This window comes from Lipophrys pholis (genome assembly GCF_963383615.2).
Source record: "Lipophrys pholis genome assembly, chromosome: 9".
NCBI classification, from domain to species: Eukaryota; Metazoa; Chordata; class Actinopteri; order Blenniiformes; family Blenniidae; genus Lipophrys; species Lipophrys pholis.
The window spans coordinates 21571590-21598507 of record NC_137639.1 but is presented as its reverse complement, the minus strand read 5'-3'; the positions used below and the strand labels follow the sequence as shown (position 1 = coordinate 21598507).

The 26918-nt window shown below is 41.1% G+C and overlaps 4 protein-coding genes across 6 annotated transcripts; 1 reads left to right on the top strand and 3 right to left on the bottom strand.

Moving 5' to 3' along the window:
• Window positions 1-5: 5 nt before the first annotated feature.
• c1r (complement component 1, r subcomponent) lies at window positions 6-7335 on the bottom strand. 2 transcript variants are annotated; one of them, XM_080471441.1, is made up of 14 exons: window positions 7163-7335; window positions 5282-5333; window positions 4716-4923; window positions 3757-3940; window positions 3530-3670; window positions 2389-2594; window positions 2121-2268; window positions 1866-1984; window positions 1670-1748; window positions 1412-1546; window positions 1244-1315; window positions 945-1150; window positions 640-854; window positions 6-545 (listed from the first exon to the last, which is right to left on the bottom strand). In XM_080471441.1, exons 2-14 carry the CDS (start codon window positions 5305-5307, stop codon window positions 179-181), a joined length of 2106 nt encoding a protein of 701 aa, XP_080327567.1. In that variant the 5' UTR covers window positions 5308-5333; window positions 7163-7335; the 3' UTR covers window positions 6-178. The 2 variants fall into 2 exon arrangements, with proteins under 2 accessions (XP_080327567.1, XP_080327566.1); XM_080471440.1 differs by lacking the exon at window positions 7163-7335 and having other exon boundaries at window positions 5282-5388.
• Window positions 7336-7891: 556 nt separating this feature from the next.
• c1s.2 (complement component 1, s subcomponent .2) lies at window positions 7892-13644 on the bottom strand. 2 transcript variants are annotated; one of them, XM_080471443.1, is made up of 12 exons: window positions 13512-13629; window positions 13114-13312; window positions 12846-13026; window positions 12175-12300; window positions 11748-11938; window positions 10509-10659; window positions 10307-10422; window positions 10099-10180; window positions 9746-9880; window positions 9581-9655; window positions 9218-9491; window positions 7892-8412 (listed from the first exon to the last, which is right to left on the bottom strand). In XM_080471443.1, exons 1-12 carry the CDS (start codon window positions 13526-13528, stop codon window positions 8397-8399), a joined length of 1563 nt encoding a protein of 520 aa, XP_080327569.1. In that variant the 5' UTR covers window positions 13529-13629; the 3' UTR covers window positions 7892-8396. The 2 variants fall into 2 exon arrangements, with proteins under 2 accessions (XP_080327569.1, XP_080327568.1); XM_080471442.1 differs by lacking the exon at window positions 7892-8412 and having other exon boundaries at window positions 8499-9491; window positions 13512-13644.
• Window positions 13645-13668: 24 nt separating this feature from the next.
• Window positions 13669-22414, top strand: LOC308114005 (tumor necrosis factor receptor superfamily member 5). Its single transcript, XM_080470620.1, has 8 exons — window positions 13669-14380; window positions 14482-14607; window positions 16521-16667; window positions 16759-16852; window positions 17078-17154; window positions 18173-18283; window positions 20587-20712; window positions 21239-22414. Exons 1-8 carry the CDS (start codon window positions 14314-14316, stop codon window positions 21412-21414), a joined length of 924 nt encoding a protein of 307 aa, XP_080326746.1. The 5' UTR covers window positions 13669-14313; the 3' UTR covers window positions 21415-22414.
• Window positions 22415-23226: 812 nt separating this feature from the next.
• On the bottom strand, window positions 23227-26388 carry rbp5 (retinol binding protein 1a, cellular). Its single transcript, XM_080472399.1, has 4 exons — window positions 25765-26388; window positions 25253-25437; window positions 24754-24855; window positions 23227-23826 (listed from the first exon to the last, which is right to left on the bottom strand). Exons 1-4 carry the CDS (start codon window positions 25838-25840, stop codon window positions 23773-23775), a joined length of 417 nt encoding a protein of 138 aa, XP_080328525.1. The 5' UTR covers window positions 25841-26388; the 3' UTR covers window positions 23227-23772.
• Window positions 26389-26918: the final 530 nt, after the last annotated feature.

Genomic DNA, 26918 nt, shown 5'->3' with positions numbered 1-26918 from the left:
TTCAGAACATTTTCAAACACTTTTAATGATATTAAAAGAAAATGAAAAGTCCTACGTCATAACATTTTGAGATACAATATACTTATTATGAAATAATAAGTGACAGGCCAGGGCGTAGTGGCTTCAATTAGTGTGACGTTTTAATATCACATCATGTTGCAGAGCGTCACTGTGACTTTCAGTTCTCCTGCATGGTCTTATTGATCCAGTTCACATAGTTGGTGACTTTGGTATAAACTCCATATCTTCCTTTTATTCCGCAGTCTGCGCCCCAACTAACAATCCCTGCCACCCAGAATCTCCCATTCTCAGTCAGAGTAAAAGGCCCTCCACTGTCACCCTGGCAAGAGTCCTTCCCCCCATCAGGGAGTCCCGCACAGAACATGTTGTCAGTCAGGTTTGGTATGTCAGATCTTGTCTGCTTCAGCAAAGTCAACGAATCACTGCAGGTCTTCTGTGCCACTATCGGTAGGTTCAGAAAATTCAGCATGTTCGTAACCATCCGTTGGTCGGCTGTTCCTGTGGTTCCAAAGCCTGACACCGTTCTGAAAAAAAAAATAGTTCAAGAAAAAAGTAAAGTTACTGGGTTCAGAGGAAGGTACACAAACCACAAAGTATCTGAATTTTTTTTTTATGTACCCAAGGAGGCCAGTTACATATGTTGCACCATCTGGAGGTAAGCACACTGGCATTACAGATGACCTAAATGTGATTGGGTCCTGCAGTTTGATCAAGGCAATGTCATTGTTGAAATCTACTTGATGTGGATTTTGATATTCAGGGTGAACATGAAGAGAGGAAGGGATAATGGCAGAGTCAGGTTGGCCTGAAACTTCAGTAAGTCCCATGGTAATCTGCAAAAAGAGCATTGGAAGAGGTAAGTGCTAAAGTGTAATCCTGGAGGTGGTGGCTGTGCGACAACACCAATGGAGGACTATACATACTTTCACAGAATCGCTTGTCACTTTCTGGCCATTCTTCTCCAGTACGTGAGCCGCAGTCATGATCCAGCGGTCTGCGATCACAATCCCTCCTGCTCTCCCTCCAGCCACATTCAGAAGCACTTGCCAGGGGATCGTGTCATCAAGAGCATGACTGCCCCCCATGATTCTCTGAGTGAAAGAATTGCGTCTTGTTGGTTTGCCACAAACTGGAAAGGAAGCAAACATGCACATTGTGTCACTACTGGTTGGACCCGCAGCAGTCAGCCCGAGATCAGGTCCTAAAAGCTGATAAGTAATACCTGGAATGCATGTTGGACTGACAATATCAATATTGGCTCTCCAAATTCGGTCTGCCTCACAGGTGAAGGTTACTTGAAGGAGAAAGAATCAAGACACAAGAAACATGTGACGGAACGTACAACAGCTGCAGCAAAAACCCTTTTGTCAATGTGATTTTATTGACTTACCATTTGCGCCACCCAGGAGGTGATAAAACGGTTCATTGCAGTGATACTGAATGGTAGAACGATACTGATTTTGATCGCCGGACAGGAAGGTCACGCCTCCATTGAGCAAAAGTTCAGGTTCTCCACAATCAATTACTGCAGAAAAAAACCCAAAACGTAACAAAGACATTTCAATATTTCAACCAGAAAATCAAATCAAAGCTTATTTTTGCTGCCTTTTATAGTGAATGTGTTTGTATTTGCTCTAAATAAACATACAGTGGCATTCAGGCAACTGTAGGTGCCACTGTCCATCACTTTGGCACATTGTGGAGAAACTGTCAATCTCTTGACCCTCCTGTTGGAAAGAGTTTGAAAAATAAAGTTGGAATTTACTTGAAATTTAAAACACAGACCAGTTCACTTTAAGTAATATATATTTGTTGCTGTGACTTGGGTAGAAGTTTCATCTCACGGTCATCAGCTTGTAGCCTTGGTCACAGCGAACGTAAATGTAATCTCTGTAGAAGTACTTAGTCAATCTGGGAGTAACTCTGCCTTCAGCGACATCACCAGGAAATGAACACTCGACTCCTGCAAACACGATAAACAAGCAAAAACCGTTAAATAACTGCTTTAATGTCGCAACCTTTGTGTATTAAGTTGTCATCTAGCTGAGAAATACATGAAAAGCAGATAAAGTTTGACAGTTTGCACATCCGCTCCTCACTGCGTGTGCTGTAGTCCAGACTCCAGCCGCTGCTCAGTCCTGCATCGTCGGTTTGGTAGTTCAGCCTCACAACGTTCGAGTTGGTGTGGATCAGTCCTGGGCTTTTATTGCCACAGAGTTTTTGGGTTTTTTCTCCTGGGATGACCACCTTTTGAAAAAGTAATTGAACAAATTGTTGTTGTTTTTTTACATACAATTGGGGTTTTTTGCATTCAATTATAAAAAAAAATGTTTTTTTTTTTTAAAAAAGGTCAATGCTTGACATTACCTCCAACCAGTGATAGAAACATCGGGGGCCTTCCTCTGTGCCGACGCTCTCGATGTGGAAGTTGTCGGTGAAGTTCAGAGAGACAGTGAAGCCGGATTCAACAGCAATTACATACTGACAGGAAACATCATGGGGTGGGGGGCTGGGGTAACCTGGACTGGAAAGATGTCCCTCGGGTTCGTCAAACAAGCCTCCCCTGCAGGATACTGGGTGTGAAAATCAAACAGGAAATAATAAATGAAGGTTCATTAGTCATTTACTTAACCTCATGTGGCTCAAGTGTCAAAGTGTCCGATTTTTAAACATTCTTTGGTTTGAGACTCAAACATCTAGTTGGGTATGTCCTTTTATTGTGCCGCCTGTGGACAGTTTTGGATTTATAATTAATTTGTTTCGCTGAATTTTCTTATAGAATGATTGTGAATTTACACACTTTTGATTCAGGTGATTACAGTATAACTGAGTTTACTCAGATGTTGTTTAAAAACTAAAACTCAAATGTGCACACTTTGATTACAATTCGAGAGATAAAGTTCATCTTTTTCCATAGTTCTCATGGGCCCTTGTAGCTGGAGTGTTTGGTTCTGATTTGGCTCACTGAGAGTGAGATTTAAATGTTGAGGCCCTCCCGATGATGGGCAATATTGCCATCGATGTCACTCTGAGATTTGTAATCAAACATCAATTCTTTTACGCTTTTACTGAGCTTTCTTTCTAAGCAGAACTGTGTAACTTTGACATTACAATGTTTACTTTAGATTGTTTTGTCTTTGTTGTGTTATTGTTACCAAGCCTTTTTTTGGTTTGTTTTACTATAAATCTGTTTGGGTGGGGGCCATAGTTTGGTGAGTAGCGCTCCCATTTCATGTCAGGAAGTGTTCCCATTTCGATTTGGGGTTTGTTTAACTTTCTCTGTGGGGTTTCCATGTTCTCCCTGTGCGTGTGTGGGTTTCCTCTGGGCAGTTCACCTTGAATTGGTACATTACAGGTGTTAACATATGTGGTTGTTTCTCTTTCTGTGTTTTCCTATAAAGGACCGATGTACTCTCGACCGCTGGCATCAGCGAAACGACCTGCGACCCCAGAGTGAGACCCTGGTCAATCGCAGTGAGCCGACATGGTGACGGCGCTCCATACTCACACACGCAGCTGCGCTGGTCAGAACGGAGCTCATAGCCGTGGTGACAGGCGCACAGATATGAGCCAAGAGTGTTGAGGCAGATCTGAGAGCAGAGGGGACCTGAGCCGTCTTCAGGTTCTGCTGCAGAGCATTCGTCTATGTCTGATGGTGAGACACGTTCAGTTTGTGAGAGGATGGAACTAAACCGGACGCTGGGAGTTACTGTGAAGCTGGTGGGGGGCTGTTACCTATAGCCTGGTACTGAGCAGAGAAGCCCACGTTTTGGTGGCGCTCCGGGTTGTTGGCGTCTGTTTGAAATATGAGGGTGAGGGTGTTTCCTGGTGAAAAGACTGGCAGGTAGCCTGGGTGATGTCCGTCTGCAGAGTTATCACTGCCACAAAACTTTCCCAACAGCTTTTCACCATAAAGGACCTAAAACGATCAGACAAACATTATTTGGGGAAATTTGTTGTGATACAAAAGTTGCATTGTGAGTCAAACAATATTTAACACCAGTCATCAAGATTCTCATTCAAGGATGCAAATTGTCCAAATGTATGTATGTATTAGTATACATATAAACCTAATAGATTGAGTCGTGGCATTTTACATTGAGTAGCAATAAGTATAAGAAATCCTAAAGAGGATGCAAATAAATGATTGCACAGGAAACTGTGAAGCCATTGTTTAGATTTCAGGTTTGCCTCTAGCATTGTTTAATTAAGAACGGTGTTGATTTTCCAATCAGAATCATGGATTCTGTCAAGCAAACAAGCAGTAATGAGGTATTGTTCATAGTGAAATGATAATTCAAAACTTTCAGATGGGGGAACTGATCTTAATTCCTGTCTATCCTGCATAACAGCAAACATGTGAACATAAAGGCTTGAACTCAAACCAGCCAGGAGGTCTGAAATTTTGCACGAGTTGTATTATCAACCTAATGCTCATACAGACCTGCATGGAAGCTCGTGCTGTTGGTCAGAGAGAGACACAAACTAGAATTCCATTCTTGTGGGTGCAGTGTGCTGATAACCATAAGATGTGTATGTACTGATATACCCCTCTTATATGGTTGCTAATGACATTAATAAAGAGCAAAGCTGAAGTTGCATCCACTCAGTATTCACATTCACAATTTCAAATTCAAACACTCGTCTTTTTGTTTGGGGTAGTTTCATATGGGTGTTTAGAAAAGAACTCTGACTGAAAGCGAGTCGTAATAGCAGTCTGCGGAAGCTTCGATGTCCAGGTGGCTGAAGGTAAGTCGTATCTGGTGCCCCTCAGGCACGTGGAGATCCCACTGCTTCTGCAGGCTTGGAGGGTAGGGCCCGGGATACTGCGGAGAGTGGACCTCTCCGTGCATCGGAGGATCTGGCAGAGGCCAGCACTCACACACTGACAAGCAGAGAAACCTGAGGTGCATGAAAAGAGAGTTTGATCTGTTTACTAAAACTAAGGTCATCTGATCCAATGGTCCAAAGTTGGTGCAAACAGGACAGAACAAACACAACCAATACAACCGTGGTAGTCACATAACACTGTCAAGCACTATTAATGAAATACTCTGCGATTAATCATTCAGTCAACATATTAGGTTAAACACTGTTTACAGGCAGTATTGTTTTCAGCATTGGAGCATGACACTAAATAAGGAGTAACTCTCAAGGGATTTCAGCTACAAGCAAAACTATTCACAATGACAATAGGCATTTCTACAAAAATCTGTTATTATGTTATTATGTAAAAAAGAGAGCTGGAAAACCAACTTACCAGATTATACAGGAGGTCCACCCCATATTTCCGATCACGCACCTGAGCTGCTCTGCGGTTGTAGAAGCAAATGTCTTACATTCAAGTGAAACATTAATGTCATAAGGGCTGTCGTTCCCGGTGTTTAGCAACACACTGCGTTAATGCCGGGAATAGGTAGGCCTTGTTTGGTTTGGCAAAATCGGTGAATGCTTCACTTTGAAGAAAGCGTAGTAGAGAAATGTTTCTTCTAAAACACAGACTACAGCACAAGGAGAATAAAATAATAATACCACACAAAAAGGAAATATGATTATTCTTTGAGAAATGCTCTCAGTTGGCACTGCAGAATTTAAAAACCAACAAAGAATATTTATGAATATGATGAAGACACAAGAAAAGATTTTTTTTTGTCAACAGAGCATTGTAACTTTCTCATTACCTATCTTTTTTTTATTTGCTGTGTTTATTATGTTATTGTTTTTAATGTTTTGTCTTCATGCACATTTAGCTGGGAATGACTTTTGTGCCGCGTGCAGGTTACACTGCTTCTCTCTAACCACCTGATGACATTCTCTGCTAAACTGAGATGATTTTGAGAATTAAAAGTGTCAAATGATAAATGCAATTGTGCATCCAGTTTATATTTTAGATGATATCTTTCCAACAACTCCCTCGCTCTCTTCTCCCCTTCACCGCTTGAGTTTTAGTATTTCACCTACTCCTTTTCTACCACTAGAGGGCGGTATTTATATTTCGATGACTGTTTCGTTGCATGTTTGGAGAAAGTGAAGCACAACCCCGATTAGTGCAAAATAATAATAATAATACAGACGAGAAGCTGTAAGTCATCAAATAACAAAGAGAAAGAGAAACACAATAATCAAATCTGATGATCAGAAATACATTTATTGTGTTTTACAATATATGTCTCTTTTAAACTGCCTGTTAAAAATTCCAGGAGCTCAAATCAGTTTTATGTCTGATAACATTGCTCAAACTGTACTTCTTTACTTAAATAGAGAAGATGAATTATTTGTTCGTTCACCAAATAGTTTTCACACACGATGTTTTAGTATAGAAATGATGATAATATTGATAATCATATCAATAACAAGGGATTGTTGTTATTTATCATTGTGAAAGTATGTAAAACAAGCTCCAACTCCATGCAAACGTATTTTGGAGTCATTAAAGTTCAATGTGACCTGTCCTGGTTTTATCACACAGCTCCCACAATAATATCAAGGATAACCTCCAACCCTCTGACGTTGGTAAAGCGCGTGTGAAAATATATTATGAGTAGGTGGAGTTCAGAATCAGTAAATATTGGTACATTGATAGAAATTCAGTACTGTTTTGTTTATTTCACACAGTCGTTCCCATAGATATGACTGCTACTATAGACGCCACGCTCTGATTGGCTGAGACTGCCGAAGTCCCGCCTTTCAAGAATGTAGCGCGAGTGCGTTGCATACCCAGCATACACTGCGTCATCATCATAATATTAAAGTCATAACACAGATTCATAGTTTGCTATATTCCTGTTTTGTGGACCTTAAGAATCATATCTTGTGACTTTGTTTATATTTTTGTGGTTGAATTTGTTACAGATTAAAAGGACACCATGACTCAGGAGGTGGTATCCGGGTGAGTAATACTTCCAAACAAACGCCACTTTCTCCAGGAATGATTGCTCTTTAGATATTTGTCTAGAAGGCTTCTCATAAAGAGAAGCCCCCAGCTCTTGTTAAATAACAAAATATTATATACCCGTATGTGCCGTTCAGTAGTAATAATAAATATTATTGTCGATAACATTAATGACACAGTTTATTAACCATAACTCCAAACTCTTTTACATAACTGAGATAGGACGTGGAAACAACTGTTTGTCTGTACCTCGCAAGTTCAATGTTCCTTATCCCAGCAGCCACGTCTTCGTGCTGTAATTCACTAAAGGAGGTTAGGTTGTTGGGACCGAGCGTTAACCCCAAAGACTAGTTTTAATATGTCTATGATTGACCCACTTAAAAGCATATGTCTATGCTTAAAAGTCCCAAGAGCCCATCCTCCCATGGTGCATTGCAGCACAACAGTCATGTGCAAATAAGAGATTGGTCATCATCTGGAGAGCTCAAACTAAGTTCCTCAGGAATGCGGGATGGTTTCCTCTGCTTCATATCTGATAGATAACCTTTTTTCTTCATATTACTGTCATCAGGTTTAGTACAGATTAATGACACCCTGACCGAGGAGGTGGTATCTGGGACACTGATGCTTCCAAGCTGCTCAATACTATTAGGAATGATATCTCTTTTATAATTGTCCAGCAGGTTTCTCATAAAGAGAAGCTCCCTGTAGTTGTTCAATATAAAATCTACTTGACCAGATATACATGAGTAACAATATAAATATGTCAAAGATTGTAAAGTTTAATTAAGTCTGTTGATGATGTTATAAGTCACTGAACGTGATTTTATTTGTACACTGACTGTACAACGTGCTTCTCGCCATTACCATATAACCACTAATATAACCATACAAAAAGAACATTTTACAAGTGTGACGTAAGAGAAAGAGAGAAACAAATAACAGGGAATACAAAAGAAAAACGCTTTCAAATGTCAGCAGATTTTATTGTTTAATATTTGCCATCATTAATTGGAAGCAGTACACCACAAAACTAAAACACAGTGACAGTTGGACTTTTCATCTCAGATTTGTTGATCGGCGAGTTGCCAATCTAAATTTACTCAGTTGTTTTCTAAAAACACATCTTTTAGACTAAAAGCTTTTATACTTTGTAGATGTGTGTCTCGTGCAGACTACATTAAAAGGTATATTCCTGCTGGTTCTTTTAAAGTCACTCTCAATGATGAATGTAGTTGTTATACTGTCTTGTGCCATCATATTATAAAGCTCATTTTCAAATGCAATGAGTGACATGTGATTGGAAATCTGGTGTAGCATGAGGCAATCATTCCTGGCTGCTCTGAGGTGTAACGTGAGGAATGTCAATGTGTTGGTTTTCTTCGCACACTCCAGTTTCTCTCACAGACCAAAAACTTGTATTTGAGATTATTTGGTGACTTTAAATTGTTCCTGGTTGTGGAAATGTGGTTCAGTGACCTTCTCACCATGTATTTGCCCTGTAATGGATAACGATAATGTATTAGTATATCTGGTAATTGCAGCAGAGTTAACGGTTCATAATAGTGAATGGAAGCATGAAATTATGTGCATCTGAAATATTTATTATGAAACGGCGTCTGATTTGCAAACGTTTTCTTTAATATAAAAATGAATAGTAAAATAAAAAATTGTCATTGCCTCAATAATGCTGGCATATTTGAGTACAAGTCTTAATTATATTCTGCGTTTATACGAGGAATCAGTCCTCATGCGCTTTATTGGAAATATTTCCTCCTTCACCATTTCTGTGACTAAGATTTGTTTGTTTCTATTGTGTTTTCAATCCAGTCTAAGTAATTCTTCACCTTGGTGTAGTAACCCTTGTTCTCCTTGAGGTGACAGGGGGACCCCCAGGAGACAATGCCAGTCAGATAATAAGGCCCGGTGCCCACAGACAAGGAAGGAAAAACAAGCGGCCCCCCACTGTCCCTCTTGCAACTGTCTTTGCCACTTGCTCCAGCACAGAGCATGTTATCAGAGAAAACCATGGCTTTTCTCGACTGTGAGGAAGGTGTATTTCTGCAGGTATCAAGAGAATAGACCCCGATATGTGCATATTTTAACAAAGGTGTTGCGGTTTGAGTCTCTGTCATACCCCAGCCTGACACTGTGCCAATTTCATTTGTCGTCACACTCTTGCTGGCGTTTGGCAGACAAATAGGAAGGAGGTTTGGCCCAAAGTTAACTCTTGAAGTGAATTTTATCAGAGCAATATCGTTATCAAAATTATTGCGAAAGACACTAGAAGTGTGCCTTTCATACCCCGGGTGAATTATGATCTTCTCACTCTTCAAGACAGTTACACCAGGCCCGCTTGATGTTCTTCCATCCACCAGTCCACCAAAAAGCTGCAGAGAGGTTTCCTCAGTCCCGTCCACAACATGAGCTGCTGTGACTGCCCATCGATCATTGATCAGAGACGCTCCCGCTCTTGGGTTTTTGATCAACAGATGCCAAGGTATTTCCCCCAGCTTTGCATTTTCTCCTCCCCAAATTCTGCCTACATGTCCAATGTATCTTTCAGGCTTACCACACACTGAAATACACAGAAGTCATCAATAAAGAGAAATCTCTGACAGAATTCTGACAAATTTTAACAAATAAAAATCATGTTTACATTCCTACCTGGAACGCATTTTGGCATGTTTGTTTCACCACCAGCTGATACCCACTCGCCACTGGCGCTGCAAGTGTATTTATCTGATGTCGTGAGGAATTGTATTGTTGACATTATAATCCAACATTAGGGACAGAAAAAAGATGAAATGTGTACAAGCTTCTTATACTCACCCTCTCCTTCCAGCGTGTAGTACTGTGAGGCGCAGCTAAACTGGATCTGGGCTTCATACTCAGTCTGTGGTTTATCTGAGCCCACCAGCTGAAGGATGTCGTCATCAGGGATTTCAGGAAAGCCACAGTTTACAGCTATATACAGTATATATATATGTGTGTGTGTGTGTGTGTGTGTGTGTGTGTGTGTGTGTGTGTGTGTGTGTGTGTGTGTGTGTGTGTGTGTGTGTGTGTGTGTGTATTTAAAAAAAAAGAAAAGAAATAAAAGTATTACCAAAGAGTACAAAAAACAAGAATGAAAAAAACAATAAAGAACATATTCAGAGAAAAATAATTTTGGTGGCTATTCTTACGTTCACAGGTGTAACTGGGGGCCCATGAGCCTGTGCTCTGGCATGTCGTCTCGAACTGTGCTGACGAGGTGTGCACCCCGTGCTGCATTGCAAAACGTTGTTAGCCTTTTTGCTGTCCTTTCATCATCACTGCTGGTTGTTTCTGACAGTACAAATATTGCTTGTGTGTCACTTGAGTGACTATATAGTGATTAAAAACAGCACTCACTGTCGCCACTATGTGTCCAACGTCACACGTTACGGTCACTTTTTGTCCACGATCATGCTCTGCCTTCTGAGGAGTCACAGTGGCGTGTGCAGTCACCGTCCCTGAACAGACCTTATCTGCAGTCAACATGGGAGAGACGTGTTCAAAAAGGTCTTCAGTGACTCTTTTTCTCATACCGTCTCGTGTGAGGAGGAAGCTGTACCTCTGGTCTGGAAGTGCAGGTTGAAACCTCTGTTGGCGCCAAAGCTGTCAGAGGTGAAGTGGATTTTGACGTCATTTGAGTGCGTAAGGATGGGAGATGGAGGCGGTGTGCGTCCACAGAATGGCCCGAGAATCCCAGAGGGAGTTTCAATCTGAAAATAAATAAATAAATAAATATTATTGTCACTGTTTATGATTATGATTATTTTTATTATTATTATTATTATTATTATTATTATTATTATTATTATTATTATTATTATTATTATTATTATTATTATTATTATTATTATTATTATTATAAATCTAATTTACTTCTTGCTGTAACGGGGGAGTTGGATAGTAATCTGAAGAAACAGCTGCTAAGCAGCACCTGCTAGGTATAGATCAATGACTAATAATAAAAATGCTATAGCAAAGAAAGCCAGGAAGGATAATGGATAATGGATGTTTGTTAATGAAGTCAGCATGTTTTCTGCAACTGACATGGTGGTTGAAGTTTGCCACTGTTTGGGTTTATTCCGAATTTAAAGCTAACCAATAAACCACAACCACAGCGCCCAACAAAACTTCCAGTTGTTGAGAGCTTTGATGGTGTGCACGGGGGACTGTCCGCCACTCTGTGTTCGATGCACTTTTGATTGCCTGCAACCTCTTCAGGATGTACACTGCCCACCGTTCAATTTACCTGGGAATAGCCTCCAGCCCCACTAGCCAACGTGACCCTGATTTTAATAAAATTGGTGTTGAAAAAAGATTGATGATCACAGGTTTCCACAGCCATCCATCTGTTGTTTGAGACAAACTCCTAAATGACTGTTGGAAAAGATGCATTTATCCAAAGTTTGACTATGTTGAAATTCTTTGGGATCGCTTTAAAATAACATTGTGAAGGTTCTGCAGGAGCCTACATACAGTCTAGATCTGGAACAATTGGGACAAAAGAGCGTCTAGAAAATGTTTCAGACACCGTTCCAACCTCTAATATACTTTATATGGAAGGGAGTGACAATTCAAGTAAAGTTTGTAGTTATATTTTAAAATCGGAATCAGAAATCTACCTACGTATGTCGAAACACTATAACCTAACATTTTATGTTTTTGCAGGAACAAAGTGAAAAGCTAAACAAGTAGAATGTCCACAAGTTCCACTTTTTTTTGTATTTCCTCATTCTCTTTTTTTTCCCCCCTGCGACATGAATTTAGAGATTTCCCAAAAACCACTTTACTCAACACTTACCCTCAGTGCATCAATGCAATGACCATCAGGGCTTTGCTCCACATCAAACACAGAGAAGTGCAGTTCCAACTGGAGGTGAGCCTCCACAGAGAGGGTGTACCGACAGTTGGCGTTCTCGGCATACGATCGAGGCCACATGGGACTGGAAATGTCGCCTTCGTTCAGTCCAGAGAGATCCTCAGAACAACTCACTGTGTAGTCAGATAAAATACCAGCGTCATCATCACGTTACCATTTTACAAGCTTCATCAATGAGCCTCCTCCCCTCTTTTAACTCGCTTCTGTTTTGTCAGTCGCCCACATCCGACCCTTTCTGCTTCCTCTATTTTCCCGTTTTCACTTCATGTTTCACTTTTATTCACTCTTCCTTGATTTGCCTGCGACTGTCCGAGTCACCGTCATCTAGTTGGGATATATTGTTTTGTACCAGTGCAAGTGTGTTTGTCTTTGGCCAGCTGGTAACCATGGCGACAGGTGCAGTGATACCCGCCGACGAAGTTGTGGCAGAACTGGGTGCATTCGTTGTCTGGGTCGTCTTTGCATTCATCGTAGTCTAACAGAGAAAATAAAGGTTAGAGGTAGAAAAGCAAGGCACACAGAAGGATTTGTTGATATTGTTTAGCACAGCCGTTAAGTTTCAGTGTATTTCTACAACTTTACAATCAACAACCAGAATCAACCACTGTGGAAGACAGTTTTCAATGCAAGAGGCCAAATTTTGCCGCTCATATATTTGAGGCAGGATTCAGAGGCACCATCAGTCTTTTAAATGCACGTTTGAGGTGCGTCTGAAAGTCAGAATGCGAAGCACGGGTTACAACCGAGCGCTTAGGCTGAAAATGTGTTGTTGTTTTTATTAGTTAAGGGACAAATATGGATGGCTCATTTGGTTTTCCATGAGTTTTCGCAACAATAATCTGCAATTATCGTGATTCGTTGAATTCATTTAAAAAACAAACTATGAATGCAACATGCTCTACAATCCAAAGGCAATGTAGACAAATTAAATGAGCACAAACAACAATGAAATTTGGTTGATACATGCAGCAGATTCTCAGTGCCGCTCTCTTTTTTTTTATATAAATTTTTTTTATTTACCTTTGATAGTATAAAACCCTCTGAAGCCAGTGTGCCTCTGGGTGTTTGAGTAGTCAGAGTGAAACGACAGGGAGAGGCAGCCACCAGAGGAGGAGAGGAGCGAAGGATTCACCGTAGACTGAAGCTCTTTAAACCCAATTTTCCCGCACAGAACGGAAATTAAGCCGTCATCTGTGTAAACCTGAGCGGGGAAGACAAGGGATCAGAGAATTGGGTCCTGAAAGACTCAACAACGTAAAGGCATTTGATCTTTAATGTCACCCCTGACCTTTATTGCATCGTTTACACAATCCTGGCTGTCCTCCATGTCCAAGTGGACGAGCCTGAGGGAGAGGGTGTGGCCTTCAGGGGCACAACGGCTCCAGTTCAAACTGGCATGAGGTGGGTATCCGCTGGGGTACCCGGGAGACTCAACCCACCCCAGCAGCATCGAATTAGTTGAATGAAAGAACAGAAGAAGCGAGAGACTGAGGGAAGCAAAGGAGATTAAAAAAAATAAAAAATCATGCAAAAGAAATGATCATTTAATGTTTGACAGACCAAATATATAAAACACAGAAAAGCTAAATCACACTAGTTACACACATCGGGTTAGAGTTTTAAACAACCTAAATATATCCAGTAAAAGCTACCATCTGCTTTATTGTACTAAAGTGTAAAACCCACCTTATTGTCAACATCATGATCCGATCCAATGCAATGTCAAATAAACTTGAAAAATAAATCTCGTTTCCTTTTTCTCTCTAACTTAATGTCACACTCGCCCTCCTCCTGCCGCCCCTCTTCCTCTTGCACACATATTTTGCACCCGTAAGCATTCATGGATCTATTTCTAGATTGTTTTACTGTAACAGAGGAGTGACTGTGGGTAAAAGGGGGGTGACAATCTAACGTAGTCTTCACTAACTGCATTTGGAGCTTGCGGTGTTCCTGCACCACTGGCACAAAACGTATTTGAAACAATGGAGATGGAGGGAAAGGAAAAGGTGAAGTGGGAAGAGGAAATCTGCCATTGTGCTGCTTTGCTTTGTTCAGTGAGAGGCCCAGAGTCATTCTTTGGTACCATAACTAAACGGAAACACATGCACAGCTTACTTCACAGCGAGAGAGCATGTGCAGGAAGGAAATAAGGGGAGACGAACTGAGAGCGACAGAGAAATAGAGACGCAGAGGGGAAAAAAGTAGATGAGGGTCCCTGGGGTTTTCCACTGTGTAGGATCAGAGAAAACTGAATAGGTAGTTACGACAGAGTAAGGAGGTGGAGACGAGTCTGTAGTCAGACGTCACAACGAGAGTAGGGGCAGATTGGAAGTCCGGAGATCCAGAAAGGCAGGAGACACTTCAGAGGCAGATTAAATATCTTTAACTAGAAGCTGGTTTAGTGGAGTTTAGACGGAGCCGACAGTCACGCTGTTCAGTTTGGATATTTCACACCGAGGTGAAGTTGAATGGGCTTCGAGTCGTCAAGATGAACTGCAGCAGCGAGGATAAATACAAAAGTAAAGACGGGAGCTGCTGTGATCGCTGTCCTGCAGGTCAGTGGACGTCCCAGGGTTTTACAGCTACCAACATTTATTTCCTCTTTGGATAACACCCTCCTCTGATAGTCCTTTATGCCTGTGTTTGTCTTCATCAGGAGAGCACGTACAAACTGACTGCAGGGGCACAAAGGCGACAGAGTGTGCCGAGTGTGGACGCGGGTTGTTCACAGCCACCAGAAATCACTTACCCAGGTGTCATGTTTGCAAGGAGTGCAGTTTGAGTAAGTCATACACACACAAACACATTGATACGGTGACACATATGAAGACGTCATTTTAAATAGCTACTTGCATCGTCTTCTACCACCATCGAACCACTTTCATCATAATATACAGCACGTTGTAATTTATTTTATTTGAATATTGTTGAAATCTTAAAATCCACCGATTTATTACATCTTCTGTTTCCTATAAAAGTGAAAATTGCTTTGTTCGTTTTAATAATCACACTCAATGTTTATTTCTAAGGGTAAATGAAGCGATATACAGAAAGCAAGGAAATTATTGTTTCAAAGCAAATGTCTTTGTTATAACAATGCTTATCATTGATTATTCATACCAATTTAAAGTCTGTTTTTCATTTCAAACAGTCCCATTCGTAAGAACATGCACCTGTGAGACGAGTTTATGGGTTGAGCCACTAGAAGATGTCAGTGCCACCCCCTGTGGGTGTTTTAGCTGTCCAAGGTGCCTGTGTGCTTAATACCAAACCATATGGATGGAGTTACAGCCAAGGTGCATGCAATGAACATTTTAATTGAACCATAAACAATTACAGTATTGATAAGATGAACGTGTGTATCAGACATGTTCCTTTATACTTCGATGTGTAAATGGTCTGCCTTCTGGAAGTCTTCTCATTTACACCAAAATAAACTTGCGGCTCCACTCTGATTCCTGCCATCAATTCAATTGGAGAGAAGCTTGTGCCTGTTTTCATCTGGCCTCGTCTTGCTTAGCCTGGCCTTAGGTTAGACATTGTTGTGGTGCAGCAGTTTGGACTCTCTTGTCTTGTCTTGTCATCTGTATTCAGACCCCTGATCCTGATCGCCCACACTGCTCACATTGGTCCCCTGTCCCCTGTCCCCTGTCCCCTGCTCCTCACAGCCTTTATCACACAGTTCCTGATTTCTGCCATTCTCTCTCTCTTAACAACCTCACTGCTTCGTCTGAATCTTTTGAGCTGAAGAAAGCAGGTGTTTTACAATATTCTCCTGTACTGACTGACCTTAAGAATGTCTTTTGAGTAAGTTCAATACTGTACTGTTCATCTGAGTCTATTCTTCCTTAACTTAATGGCTCGAGAAAGGGAGTGTTGAGGCAACTCAGGTGTCACGACTCTTTTAATCCCAAGCATGTTGTGACTTCATCACTGGTTCTGTTATCTCAGCTTCAACCTGACTTTTGCTCAAACCTCCGTCTATCTCTGGGTTTGTGTATGACAGGTTGTCCTTTTGACCTCTCACCACCATCTGACCACTAATCTTGAACTCTCATTGAAAAACTACTTCTGGTATTCAGTTCACAGTAGTAGCAAAAAACATATCTTGTGCAGCTGGTGCTTGGTTTGCTGACACATTGCTCACTCTGCCGTTCACTCTCCTCACTTCGTCATGTGGGGCTCAGCTACTATTTTTCTTCTAATCTTAGTTCCTCTGCTGTCTCATTTCCAGTTTGAGACAAGATCTTTGTAGATTGTTCTCTATTTTTTAGTAATTTGGTCAGTGGATTCTAACAAACTCTTCGGGTGAGGTGCAGCAACATCGTCCTTTTCTTCATTGAGCACATTGCCCATGAATTAAGCAATTTATCAAATTAACGGATTACTAAGTCACTGAATTTATCAACCCACACTTCTCCGTCCTGAGACAGCTGCAAATGCCAAAGTCAAAGATGTTCAATATTGACGTCATTGAGGTTCCCACAAATGTATTGCCAGGAAGCATTGTTACAACAAAGAAATAACCTACCAGGTACAAATTGTATTTACTTAATGCATCGTTTAGTTTGAATTGTTATTCCCTGTAGAAATGAAGGTAAAACCTCTTTCTTTTTTTTTAACTGTGTCGTTTCACCCACACACACGTATAAACACCAAAGAAAAAACAACAATCTCTCTATTCCACCCTTACAGATAACAAGCAGAGCAAAGTCAGTGACTGTACGGCGACAAAAGACACAGTGTGTCAGTGTCAGGCGGGTTTCTACTGTAGTAACGACGACTGTGACCACTGCGAGCCGGTGACCCAGTGCCATCCAGGGGAAGGGGTCAGGCTTAAAGGTAGGACTGCTTTCCAAAAACTGTGAGGCCACACAGCCTGTCATGGGGTTGTACTGACTGCCATTTTGAAATGTTTCACTCCTCCATGCAGCCACTCGCACAAACAATACAGTCTGCGCTCCGTGTGAGGATAGAACCTTCAGCAACGTCACAGACTTCCTTTCACCCTGCAAGGAACACATAAGGTGAGGCGCTTTTTTCAACGTCTTTATTCAACATCCCACAGACAATGTTTGATCTACACTGTAGGAAAACAGTTGAGCGTCACATCACTTCTCTGTGGCTTTTTTTTTTTTTTTTTTACAATTTTTTTTTTACATTCCTACTTCTGAACTGTAGTTGATTGAACACATACGATCTAAAACAACAACTTTTATCTAATTTTCTTTGTGGCTCCTTGTTGCTTTCAGATGCGAGGACTACGGGAGAGTGCTGCAAACACGGGGAACTCCAACAAGAGATGCCGTCTGCGGGAACTTCAAATCCCGTAGGTCTCGTTCATCTCGAATCCTTTACCTTTAAAAAGTGCGCTTGTCCGGTTCAGCGGATGCTCTAATCATGAGTGATTCACTTACTTCCTGCTGACCTATTGTTCCTATTTGTCTCTCGACCAGAAATCTGAAGGGGAAGTTGAAGTAAAACTAATAGGAAAACACATCTATAAAAAACTGAAGCACATACAGAAGTTGATGTGTGTCTGACAGGGGAAGAAAAGAAAGTAAATTAACTTTAAGAAAATTATGATTAAAGCTAGAACATTGAATATTTGTGAAACAACATCACTGACTTTGAGCTCAATTTTCTTTTTATCCATGCAGCTCTAGTCTTCACATTTAGCAGAAGCCTCTCCTGCATGGTCCAGTTTCCTCATTTATGTAACAATTGATTTTTGTGTGTCTTTGAATTAACTTCATTTATAGCTGTGGAACCTTTGAGAAAACATTGACCACTAGCTTTTGTGGTATACAATAGATGTTATCCCTACCCAAAAGAAACAGATTTATGATCTAATGATATTGAGAAGAAGTAGTGACATCAGTTGAAATATACCACCGACATATAGACGGTTGCAGCCAGCTCTTTTAGCAGCAGCTCATGTTAGTGTGATACTGCTGATACATCAAAATTACTTTTTATTTCTTTCATGTTGCTGTCAGAAGAGTTTGTGCAAGATATGTAAACTGCTCAGCTCACAGTGTTTTGTAAAATAGTAATCAAAGACAACCGCCTTGGCTAATGCTAAAGTTAGAAAATTGACCTGTTCAGATAAAGTTGCATCAATTCTACGACCGTTTTCATGCACAACAGAAGTCATGCTCAATTAGCTCATTAAAACTTCAGCACTGGTCCCTTCTCTATTTTCACCAATTGCTTTTTTGCATTTTCAAAAATGTCCTTTACTCTTAATGAAACACTTACATATAAAAAAAAAATTAAAATCAATTAGGATTTATTTACTATCCTGTAAATCCCCACGTGTCTTTCTCTCTGCCTTTATTTACCAGATTGTCCGTGGCTGTTACCAGCAGGCTTGTGGTCGGGACTTGTGTTGACTGTAATTGTCATTCTTGTGGTTCTCGTCTTCTGGAGAGCAAAACGTAAATCATACAGAACGGGTGAGTAAAACATGTCACACGCGTGGGTTTTGTTCTTTCCCACAAGTTTGTCTCCTCACAGCCTCCTTGAAGAAGCTGCACAGCAGTGTGTGCACGTACTGTATGTTTAGGATGTTCAGCTGCCACCGTAATACTTTGAAGTCTTCACATTTGAAAGGTCTCCGCTTATCTCGCTCTTACACGCCTTCTCACATTTCCTACACTGTATCATATAGCCAAGATTGACTTGCACAGTATTTATTGTCTGTGTTATAACTAAGATGCGTCGAGAATTTCTTTTATTTATTTATGCAAAAAGAAGTATAAACCCTGTCCTCTCTTTTGTAGGAGTAAATTGTTTAACGACAGACAAGCTGGACTGAGTTTGACTGAAAATGACAAATTGAATCAGAAAACCACATCCTGTACATATTCAGCCTGACACAGTCATTTGATGTGTGACGCACACGTCTCAGGCAGCCAACTCATAATGAGAAACAGTTCCTACGCACGATGTACAGTCACAGACCCTGATGTTTTGGCAACAAGGTATTACGCCACCTTTCTCTGCACTTCCAGAGAAACAACGGGCCAATACTGGAATTTACTGATGAAATTCAGTGCATGAGAAACAACAAGAAGTATGCTTTCCTCTCAATATTATGCTAAGAGCTATGCAAAGAAGCAGACTGAGGGGAACCACAATAAGGGTCACCGGTGCAGAGAAAATCATGTGTGATTTCCAGCAGGAAACAGTCTTTACGTGCAGCAAAGCATATTTACAGTAATTTCCAAGTAGATATGCATCATTGAAGGGTTTTTCTTTTTTCTTTTATATTTTTTCCCGTTGGTGTTTCCTGCCTTACAGTTAGTTTCTGTTTCATCTGGTCAGTCAGACTTTTCCACAGTTTGAAGATCTTTGTTGGCTTCACCGGTTTGAGGCAATTCTTATAATCATCACAAATTGTATGTTTGAGTTTGTGTACATTTTCAAAAAGTAATGACAGCCTATGGGTTTCACTTGTTACCGTTTGTGGCATCATGTGACGTGGTTTCATGACAAATAGCACAGAGTTGCACATTCCCTTTGAGAGGGATGAAGCCAATCCTTGTAATTTTGATAAGAGATTAAAGCCTGCAGTTGTAATCATTACCCGAGAGCAACGAACAAGCACAAGAGCTGGGACTTGTTTTTTTTAATTCATTTGAAGAAAAAGCATACAATTATTAAAACATATGGATCAGGCAGTTTATATTAGTGTGTGCAGATATCCGGTGTTCACATTTCATATTCAGAGATTACATTTTACGACGTGTCAGCAAGAGAACCAGAAAAGGATCGCAATGGAAGGATGATCATCTTTTGGTGGTGTTATAAATTTGGTATGAATCATTTTAACCAACAAAAACAGGTTTTTAGTTTCTCTACAAAGATAGAGACACTAATTCAGCTCTCTGTTGGCTTGGAGAGTTTGATAAAGGATTCTTAAGGAAATTCCAGTATCGGTTAAAAAAAAAAAAAACTGTTTGAAATTGACTGTTTAGTCACGTCAGGCTGAATCAGGCAACAGTCGTTACGGATGTGGCAGTGGTTCTTGCCCTAAATACAAGCGATTCTGGTAGTCTAACTTCTATAAGTCAGCCTGTCTGAGAAAGGGAACCTCAGACTTCTTACAACCTCAAGCCTGTACAATAGGAAATGAGAACGAGACACTGAGAGATAATTATAAGATAAGGTAGAGCAGAGACTTTGGTATTTTAATTTCTTAGAGATCAACTGCATGGTCTACCAGCAGAAGACAACACGAAGAGCATAATGCAGGGATTCCAAAAGCGGCCCCTCAGAGGCTGCAATCTGGCCTACGAACACGTCAAGCAAATTGTAAAAATAGCGAAGAAGGTATTGAATTTTTAACACAGCTTTCTTAAGAGTAACGGACATAACACAAGTCTGAGACCCGAGCTGGGGTATCTGTGATGCCGCCATGTCAACTCGCTTCAAAGCCATTGTGTCAGGAGAGTTTGTATAAATATGCATGAAAAACTTTAGAGTGTAATTTCAAAGGTTATTATGACCCTATTTCTTCGGCCCGGCTCAATAAAGATAAAATTGGTCAACATGTGGCCCATGAACTAAAATCAGTTTGACACCTCTGGCCTAATGAGTGACGGGTCCCTCAGAACAGTTTTTAGAGATGACAGCACCACCTATGGGCTGAAGGGTACAATTACTTTTTGAATATGTAACCATTTGTTGTTGTTTTTTTTACTGAGAACCATATTAAAGTAATTGTGTCTTTGCTGCTGTTTGCTCCTTGTAACAGTCAACTCCAGTCCAGCTGCTCTGAAGGAGGTCATCCCTGCACCACCACTCACTCCACCACTGCTGCCCTCTCACTGCCAAGAGAGCTGCAAAATAGACGAGTGTAAATTATCCATTTACAGCCCAGGTGAGTGATCAGTAATATCCTCTGACTCGTACTCTGGTGTATGCACAAATGTACTCACATTCCATTAGTGCTATATAAACTTTATTATTATTATTGCAGGTTAGTGTTTCAGTGCCATTAGTATGGTGTGTGCATTTTAGTAAAACAGATGAGAAGTTAAATAGAAAACCTGGATTGATAAGGTTAGAAAAACAGACACTTTTTAAACAAGTATGAGAGTTTCATCCAACTTGTTTGTTGCTCATTTATACTTATAACAGTATGAAAACCTGCTGGCATAATAAGACAGTTACAAACAGTTTTGTGAAGCTCAGAGGCTTGTTGACCCTCGAGCAGTCCACGGTTGTCCAGCACATTAAACTCTTGATGTTCATCTTTCTCATAGGTCTATTAGTCTGGCACAGGTCTTAAATGATCCTCCCTGAATATAAATGTTCTCAGCGCCATTGACACTGACACACAGTACAAGGTTTGTTTAGTTTGAGGGATGGCCACACTGGATATTGATTTTATTGTCCTTCCTTAGATGACACTTCGATCATTCGCGCCACACAGGACAGCTCAGGCGTCAGCCCGCTCAAAACTCAACTGGAGACCTCAGACTCATTCATTGAATCCAACCACATTAACGGGAGATACAGCAGCAGCAACCTGCTCAGGTTGTGTTCAGAGCCACAGGAGGACGAATGGTGTGAGACATAAGCAAAGAAACTCTTCATTGAGGGAACGGAGACTCTCCCTCCCTGGTTTGGAAACACTGAAACTCCCTTTGCGGGACTTTTAAACTGGATCTATTTCGTCGTCGCCTGTCACCTGTGGGACTTTAAAGAGAACCGCAGCTCAAATAATATTATCGCAGGTTTTCTTTACAACGAGGTGACCAGCTGAGTGAACATACAGTAGGTGCAGTTCTGTCGTGGAGCAGTCACGTTTGACATTACGTACTTACATTACAATAAAGCTTAGCTTTACAAGTGAAAGAAGCACCATCTGCAGAGTGGAGTTGCAGCTTTGTTGTGTTTCTACAAAGAATTATGAGAGGACCGAATCAAGACAGAAGTAGTACTATCAGCATACACTGCCAGATACTCCTGCTCCCATGTACCTTCTTGTGACGACATACATGCTGAAGGCTGCAAAAACATGTTTTACCTACTGGATTTCAGAGTTGAGGTCAAACTGTCTGTCATCACCGAACTGAAATGACTCTGCTCTTGTCGAACATGTCCCCACTGCGTCAGGCTTTGAAATGTTTAAGTATTTTTATGTCCCTCCAGGTCAAATTGTGTTGATCAGCAGCTGGAAATGCACAGATACCCTCTGTTCCAGTCAAAGCTAAAGCTTAGGCCATGTCATTATATTTTCTGTTACTGAGTGAACTTTTCTCACAATGACAATAAAATGTGAAGGTTGTTCCAGTTTTGAAGTGTTGTGTGAGTTCCCATCGTGACTGAGGAGAATAAATCTAAAGAAAGCAAACTTTGTTGTTGCAGTGTATATTATTGCTGTCGCACAGAATGGAATGACAGGTCTGTCCCGCTTCCTGTAAACCTTCTCAGATATCACATAGAACTTACTTTTAATGTTGAGTAACTCACTATGAAGTTGTGAATATGTGTTAAATGTAAAATATATGTACCATTTTGCATAGATTGTTTTATATGATGTAAACTCACATTATACCATCATGACTATTTCCACCATGTCTTTGCCATTCCCTCTATCCAAGTTGGTGTTAAAGCTGGAAGCAGAGAACAGCACAGGAAACCACAGATTGAAAACACAGCGAGGCTGTTAATCTCAGCCTAGTTTTAAATTGAGGCCAGAGCAGTGAGCGAGCACAAGGACTCATGAGAGGAATTCACTCATTATTTAAATGTGGATAGTTTTTAGAAACTTAAGAAAATAGAAACGCTACATTACACTTCCTACCTCGTGTGATTTTGATTCTATTACAACTATAATTGTCGGCAGGCTCCCACTGCTCCATTGCTGCCATCTGCTGTTCAGCTCTTTGTCTCGAGGTTGCTTCCATGCACCCGTCCCATTAACACAAACATTAGAAACAGCAGGTGGTGTGAAGTAGTCGACATCGTTGCAGTTTAATGGTCCACTTGTTAGAAGTGATCGCCTGGATTACCTGCTCGTACGTTGGGCTGTACGGTTGACACTCCTGCAGTGTAGAATCACCAGTTAATCAAATTTTATAGTTTTGGGTTGAGAGAGGATTCCGGATCGAAAACTCACATTCATATGAAGAACATGCAAACTCCAGGCCAGCAGGTTCAAACCAGGAACAATCTTCCAGTAAGATTGCAGTGCAATAGCCGCGACACCACCCACTATGTTGGTATATTACAACATAATGAGTCAATGCAATGAAACACAATACTAATCCTCCTGGTGGGACAGCATCAAAATTATATGACGTGCAAAATTTTATATATTAAAATATATTAAAATATTCTCAAATTATTTTAAGACCCCGTAGGTCGAAATGAGCTGATGAAACTTGTGAAATACCTTAAGTATTAATAAAGAGATATTGCAGGTCTACATTTAACAGACGTCTCATTTAACTTATGTTTTCCAGCCTCTCGCTGATATTTAGATTGGTGTACATAGAGATGTTTTAAAGAATACTATAATGTATATACTGACCATGCATGAGTATTATAAGACTGTAAAATGTAGAGAAAACACAGTTTCTTAAGGTTCAAGTAGGATGAGGTGTATTGAAGCTGCAGAAGAGAAACATGACAGACGTTTGATTCGATGGAGACATTATGAAGATAAATGATTGTACAATATGATGAAGTCACGGCAGGAATGTTTACAAAGTCAGTTTCCTCTGCTGCTCTCCTTGCAAACATCGCTCGCAAACAGAACAATACTTGAACAAATATTCAAGTCTTACTGTGATCATTAAAAAAACAAACAAACAAACTACCAGTGACTATAAGAAAATGCATCAAACATGAATCAGAGCTTGAACCAGATGCCTTTTACGTGATGTTTTTCTTTTCTAAAAAGAAAAAAAACCAAACAACAACCTTAGTATTAATTGGCCTTTTTAAAGACTTGCTTGGCGATGATGTCTTGAACTCTCATCTCCTGCAGAGGAGGGGTGGAAAGAGGGGAAGAGAAGAAATGTAAATTAACAGATGAGAATCAGTAACACAGGTTTGACACATCAAAGTGAAGCTAAATGAGTGACACACACACACACACACACACACACACACACACACACACACACACACACACACACACACACACACACACACACACACACACACACACACACACACACACACACACACACACACACACACACACACACACACACACACACACACACAGGGCTGTATCCAAACACCATTAACCCCCCCTCTTTCATCCTTTGGCCTTATAATCCGTCTCCCACTCTTTCTGCATCTACTTTTCTCATCTTTTCATCTTGCTCTCCCCCCACTCACTCACTCACTGACTCTTTATTAGTCTCTCCATGTTCCCTCCTCCTGCCCCACGTAACCTCTGAAATCCATCATTTTAAAAAGCTTGATCCTCGCTGGGATTTCTCGCCCAATTCCCTCCTGAGCTGAGCCTCAACAAAACCTGGTTTTGTCCTCACTGAAACAAAAGTCTTAGAAATCCTTGTGGGAGCCTTTCAGGGAAACAATGCCGATTCTTCTAAATCTTAATTAGCAGCGAGAGGTGATCGATAAGCTCTTTTCAGAATGGAAAAACACCCTGGAGTTTCTGTTGCACTTGATTTAAACGCACATTTCTGATTCTTTCACGTTTGCTTAGTGTTGCCACTTCTTAGTTTGCACTAAACGCCACAAATCTGTCCCAATGAAGACAGAAACAGGCCATAGCAATGAGTGACTAACATTTGCATGTCTTCAGTCATTCAGCGAATCAACTGCAGCATCTTTTGCCCTTTACGATTTCATTTTCATCGCTCCGTCCTCTTCCTCCTCCCTCCCACCCTGCGCTGGCCTCTTCTTCACCTCCTTTCAAGTCATTCATTCTTACCAAATGCAGCTTGTCCCCCTCCAGCCAGTGAGTCCAGCCCCGTCCCTCCTTCTCTCCTCTCTGTACACACAACAGCTTGTCTCCATCCCAGCTCACCGTCGTCTGCAGAGACACACACAAGCCGTGTGAGTGTGTACGCGCTTCGCATGTAAAGTTGCTTCCAAAAGGAACAAGAAAGCTTTGTGTAGAATGAAAGGCAGACTAATAGAATTGCGTGTTTTTATTTTTCTCATTTGCTTTTTAATTCTTGCATTTCAAACGGTTTTTCTCCTCATTTCAATTCTCTCCTTCCCCCACACAACCATACAACACTTGTTGCAGGGTCACGCTGAGGTTTAAACAGCAGGCGGTGGTTACAACACAGAAATCAAAGCAGAAGGTGGATCAACACAAAGAAAAAGCTTGTGTAAGAAGTAAGGTTGCTCCCTATCCACTAAGGAGTCTGTTCCTGCTCCAGCGTGCATATTCAGAAATAGGTTTCAAGAAATCACACACACACCTGACAGGTACGGCCATCCACAGCTCCCAGGTCCTCTGTGAACTCTTTGCCAATAGTGAAATCCATGTTGAAGTTCTTGAAAGTGGTGATGGTGCGTATCTTCATGACTCCTGTGGCCGGGTCATGAGTGATCTCTTTAGTGGGCTTCAAAAGGCACACGATCTTCCTCAGGGCGATATTAATATCTGAGAGAGGAGAAATAATGTCATGAAACATGAGAGGCAGTCAGCTTCACGTTTTTTTGTGAGAGGTGCTTTGTCTGCTTCCTCCTCAGAGGACTCACACTGTGAGAGAGAGTGGGGTCATCCAGAGGACAAGGTGGACATTTTTCATTACACTAATGAAGATGGTCCACATCAAATCAGTCACTGAAGATTACTTTTATAGATTAATGCTCTGCAACAAATCCAGTTACAAGTAACCAAGCATTGAGTGGAGGGAATGTGTTTTAATCGGACACTATTATAGGCATTAAGTTAAAAAAAATAAAAAAGAGGAAAAAAAGGTCTTACCTAGAGCAGAGAGGTAGGAGTCCATGTTTTCTTGCTCCACCATATTATACGTGCCAGTGTAATTAGGCTTGGCCATTTTCCCCTCTTCTTTTGATCCGTTCAGACGAGCAGAAACTTTCTCTTGTTTTGCGGTCCGGATCCTGCAGGAGAGGCGTCTCCTCGGCTGATATCACTTTACACTTGCGCAACCGTTGTGGACAAAGCCTGGATGAGCCGCGCGTAAAAGCGAAGCGGCTCTCTCGCGTTTCTGTTGCGTAAAAGTCGGAGCTGCTGCAGATCGCCTCGCAGATTGAAAGAGAAAATTTTTCTGTAGTGGAGATTTTCAGGAGTCGATGCAATTGTTTCCTGTCAACTGTGACTAACTGAAGTCTGGAGCCGAGCGGGGGATTTTGAGCAGGACCACATGCAGGGAGGAGGAGGAGGAGGAGGAGGAGGAGGAGGAGGAGGTTCCGTCATCTTTATTGAAGCTTTTCTCAAAGGGATCAGTTGCAGCCCAGAGGAGGTGCTTCAGATCCTTAAAACATGCAGTGGGTGGAGTGATAATGACGACGACGACGACGACTATGATGATGATGATGATGAGGATGATGATGATGAACGGAGCAAACTAGTGTTTGGTCTCGTAATCAGACTTAACCAGCATTACAAACTGCAGGAAGGTATCCACACACTGCACAGCCTTCCTCCTCCTCCTCCTCCTCCTCCTCATCATCATCAGTTGGGCCTTTTGTTCCCACAATTTCTTGATGTTTGGATATAAGAGTGTAGAAAACTGAGGGAATGAACCACTTCAGTCATAAACCTTTAGCAAGAGCCTGTTGATTGCATGAAGACAAATCTGTTTATTGAGAGTTTCAACAGGGGTGGATGTAGATAGATGCGTTGGGTTTGTGAGGGTTAATATAAGGCTTCTAACTGAATAACAATTCGTTCACTTTTTTTTTTTTAATCTGTGTTACCCTTTTCCCAATAAGGTTAGAGAAGCGGCTTTGTGCCTGAAAGGTCACTGGTATGAATCCCACTGAGGGTTTCTCTGTAAAGCCCTTCAGACCCGACAACGCATTGCAACTGTCCACTGCTCTTCGTATGTGTGCTAAATGAATTAAAAAGTAGGCCAAGAGATCAACAAAGTATCTTAATTCTATGTCTTTATA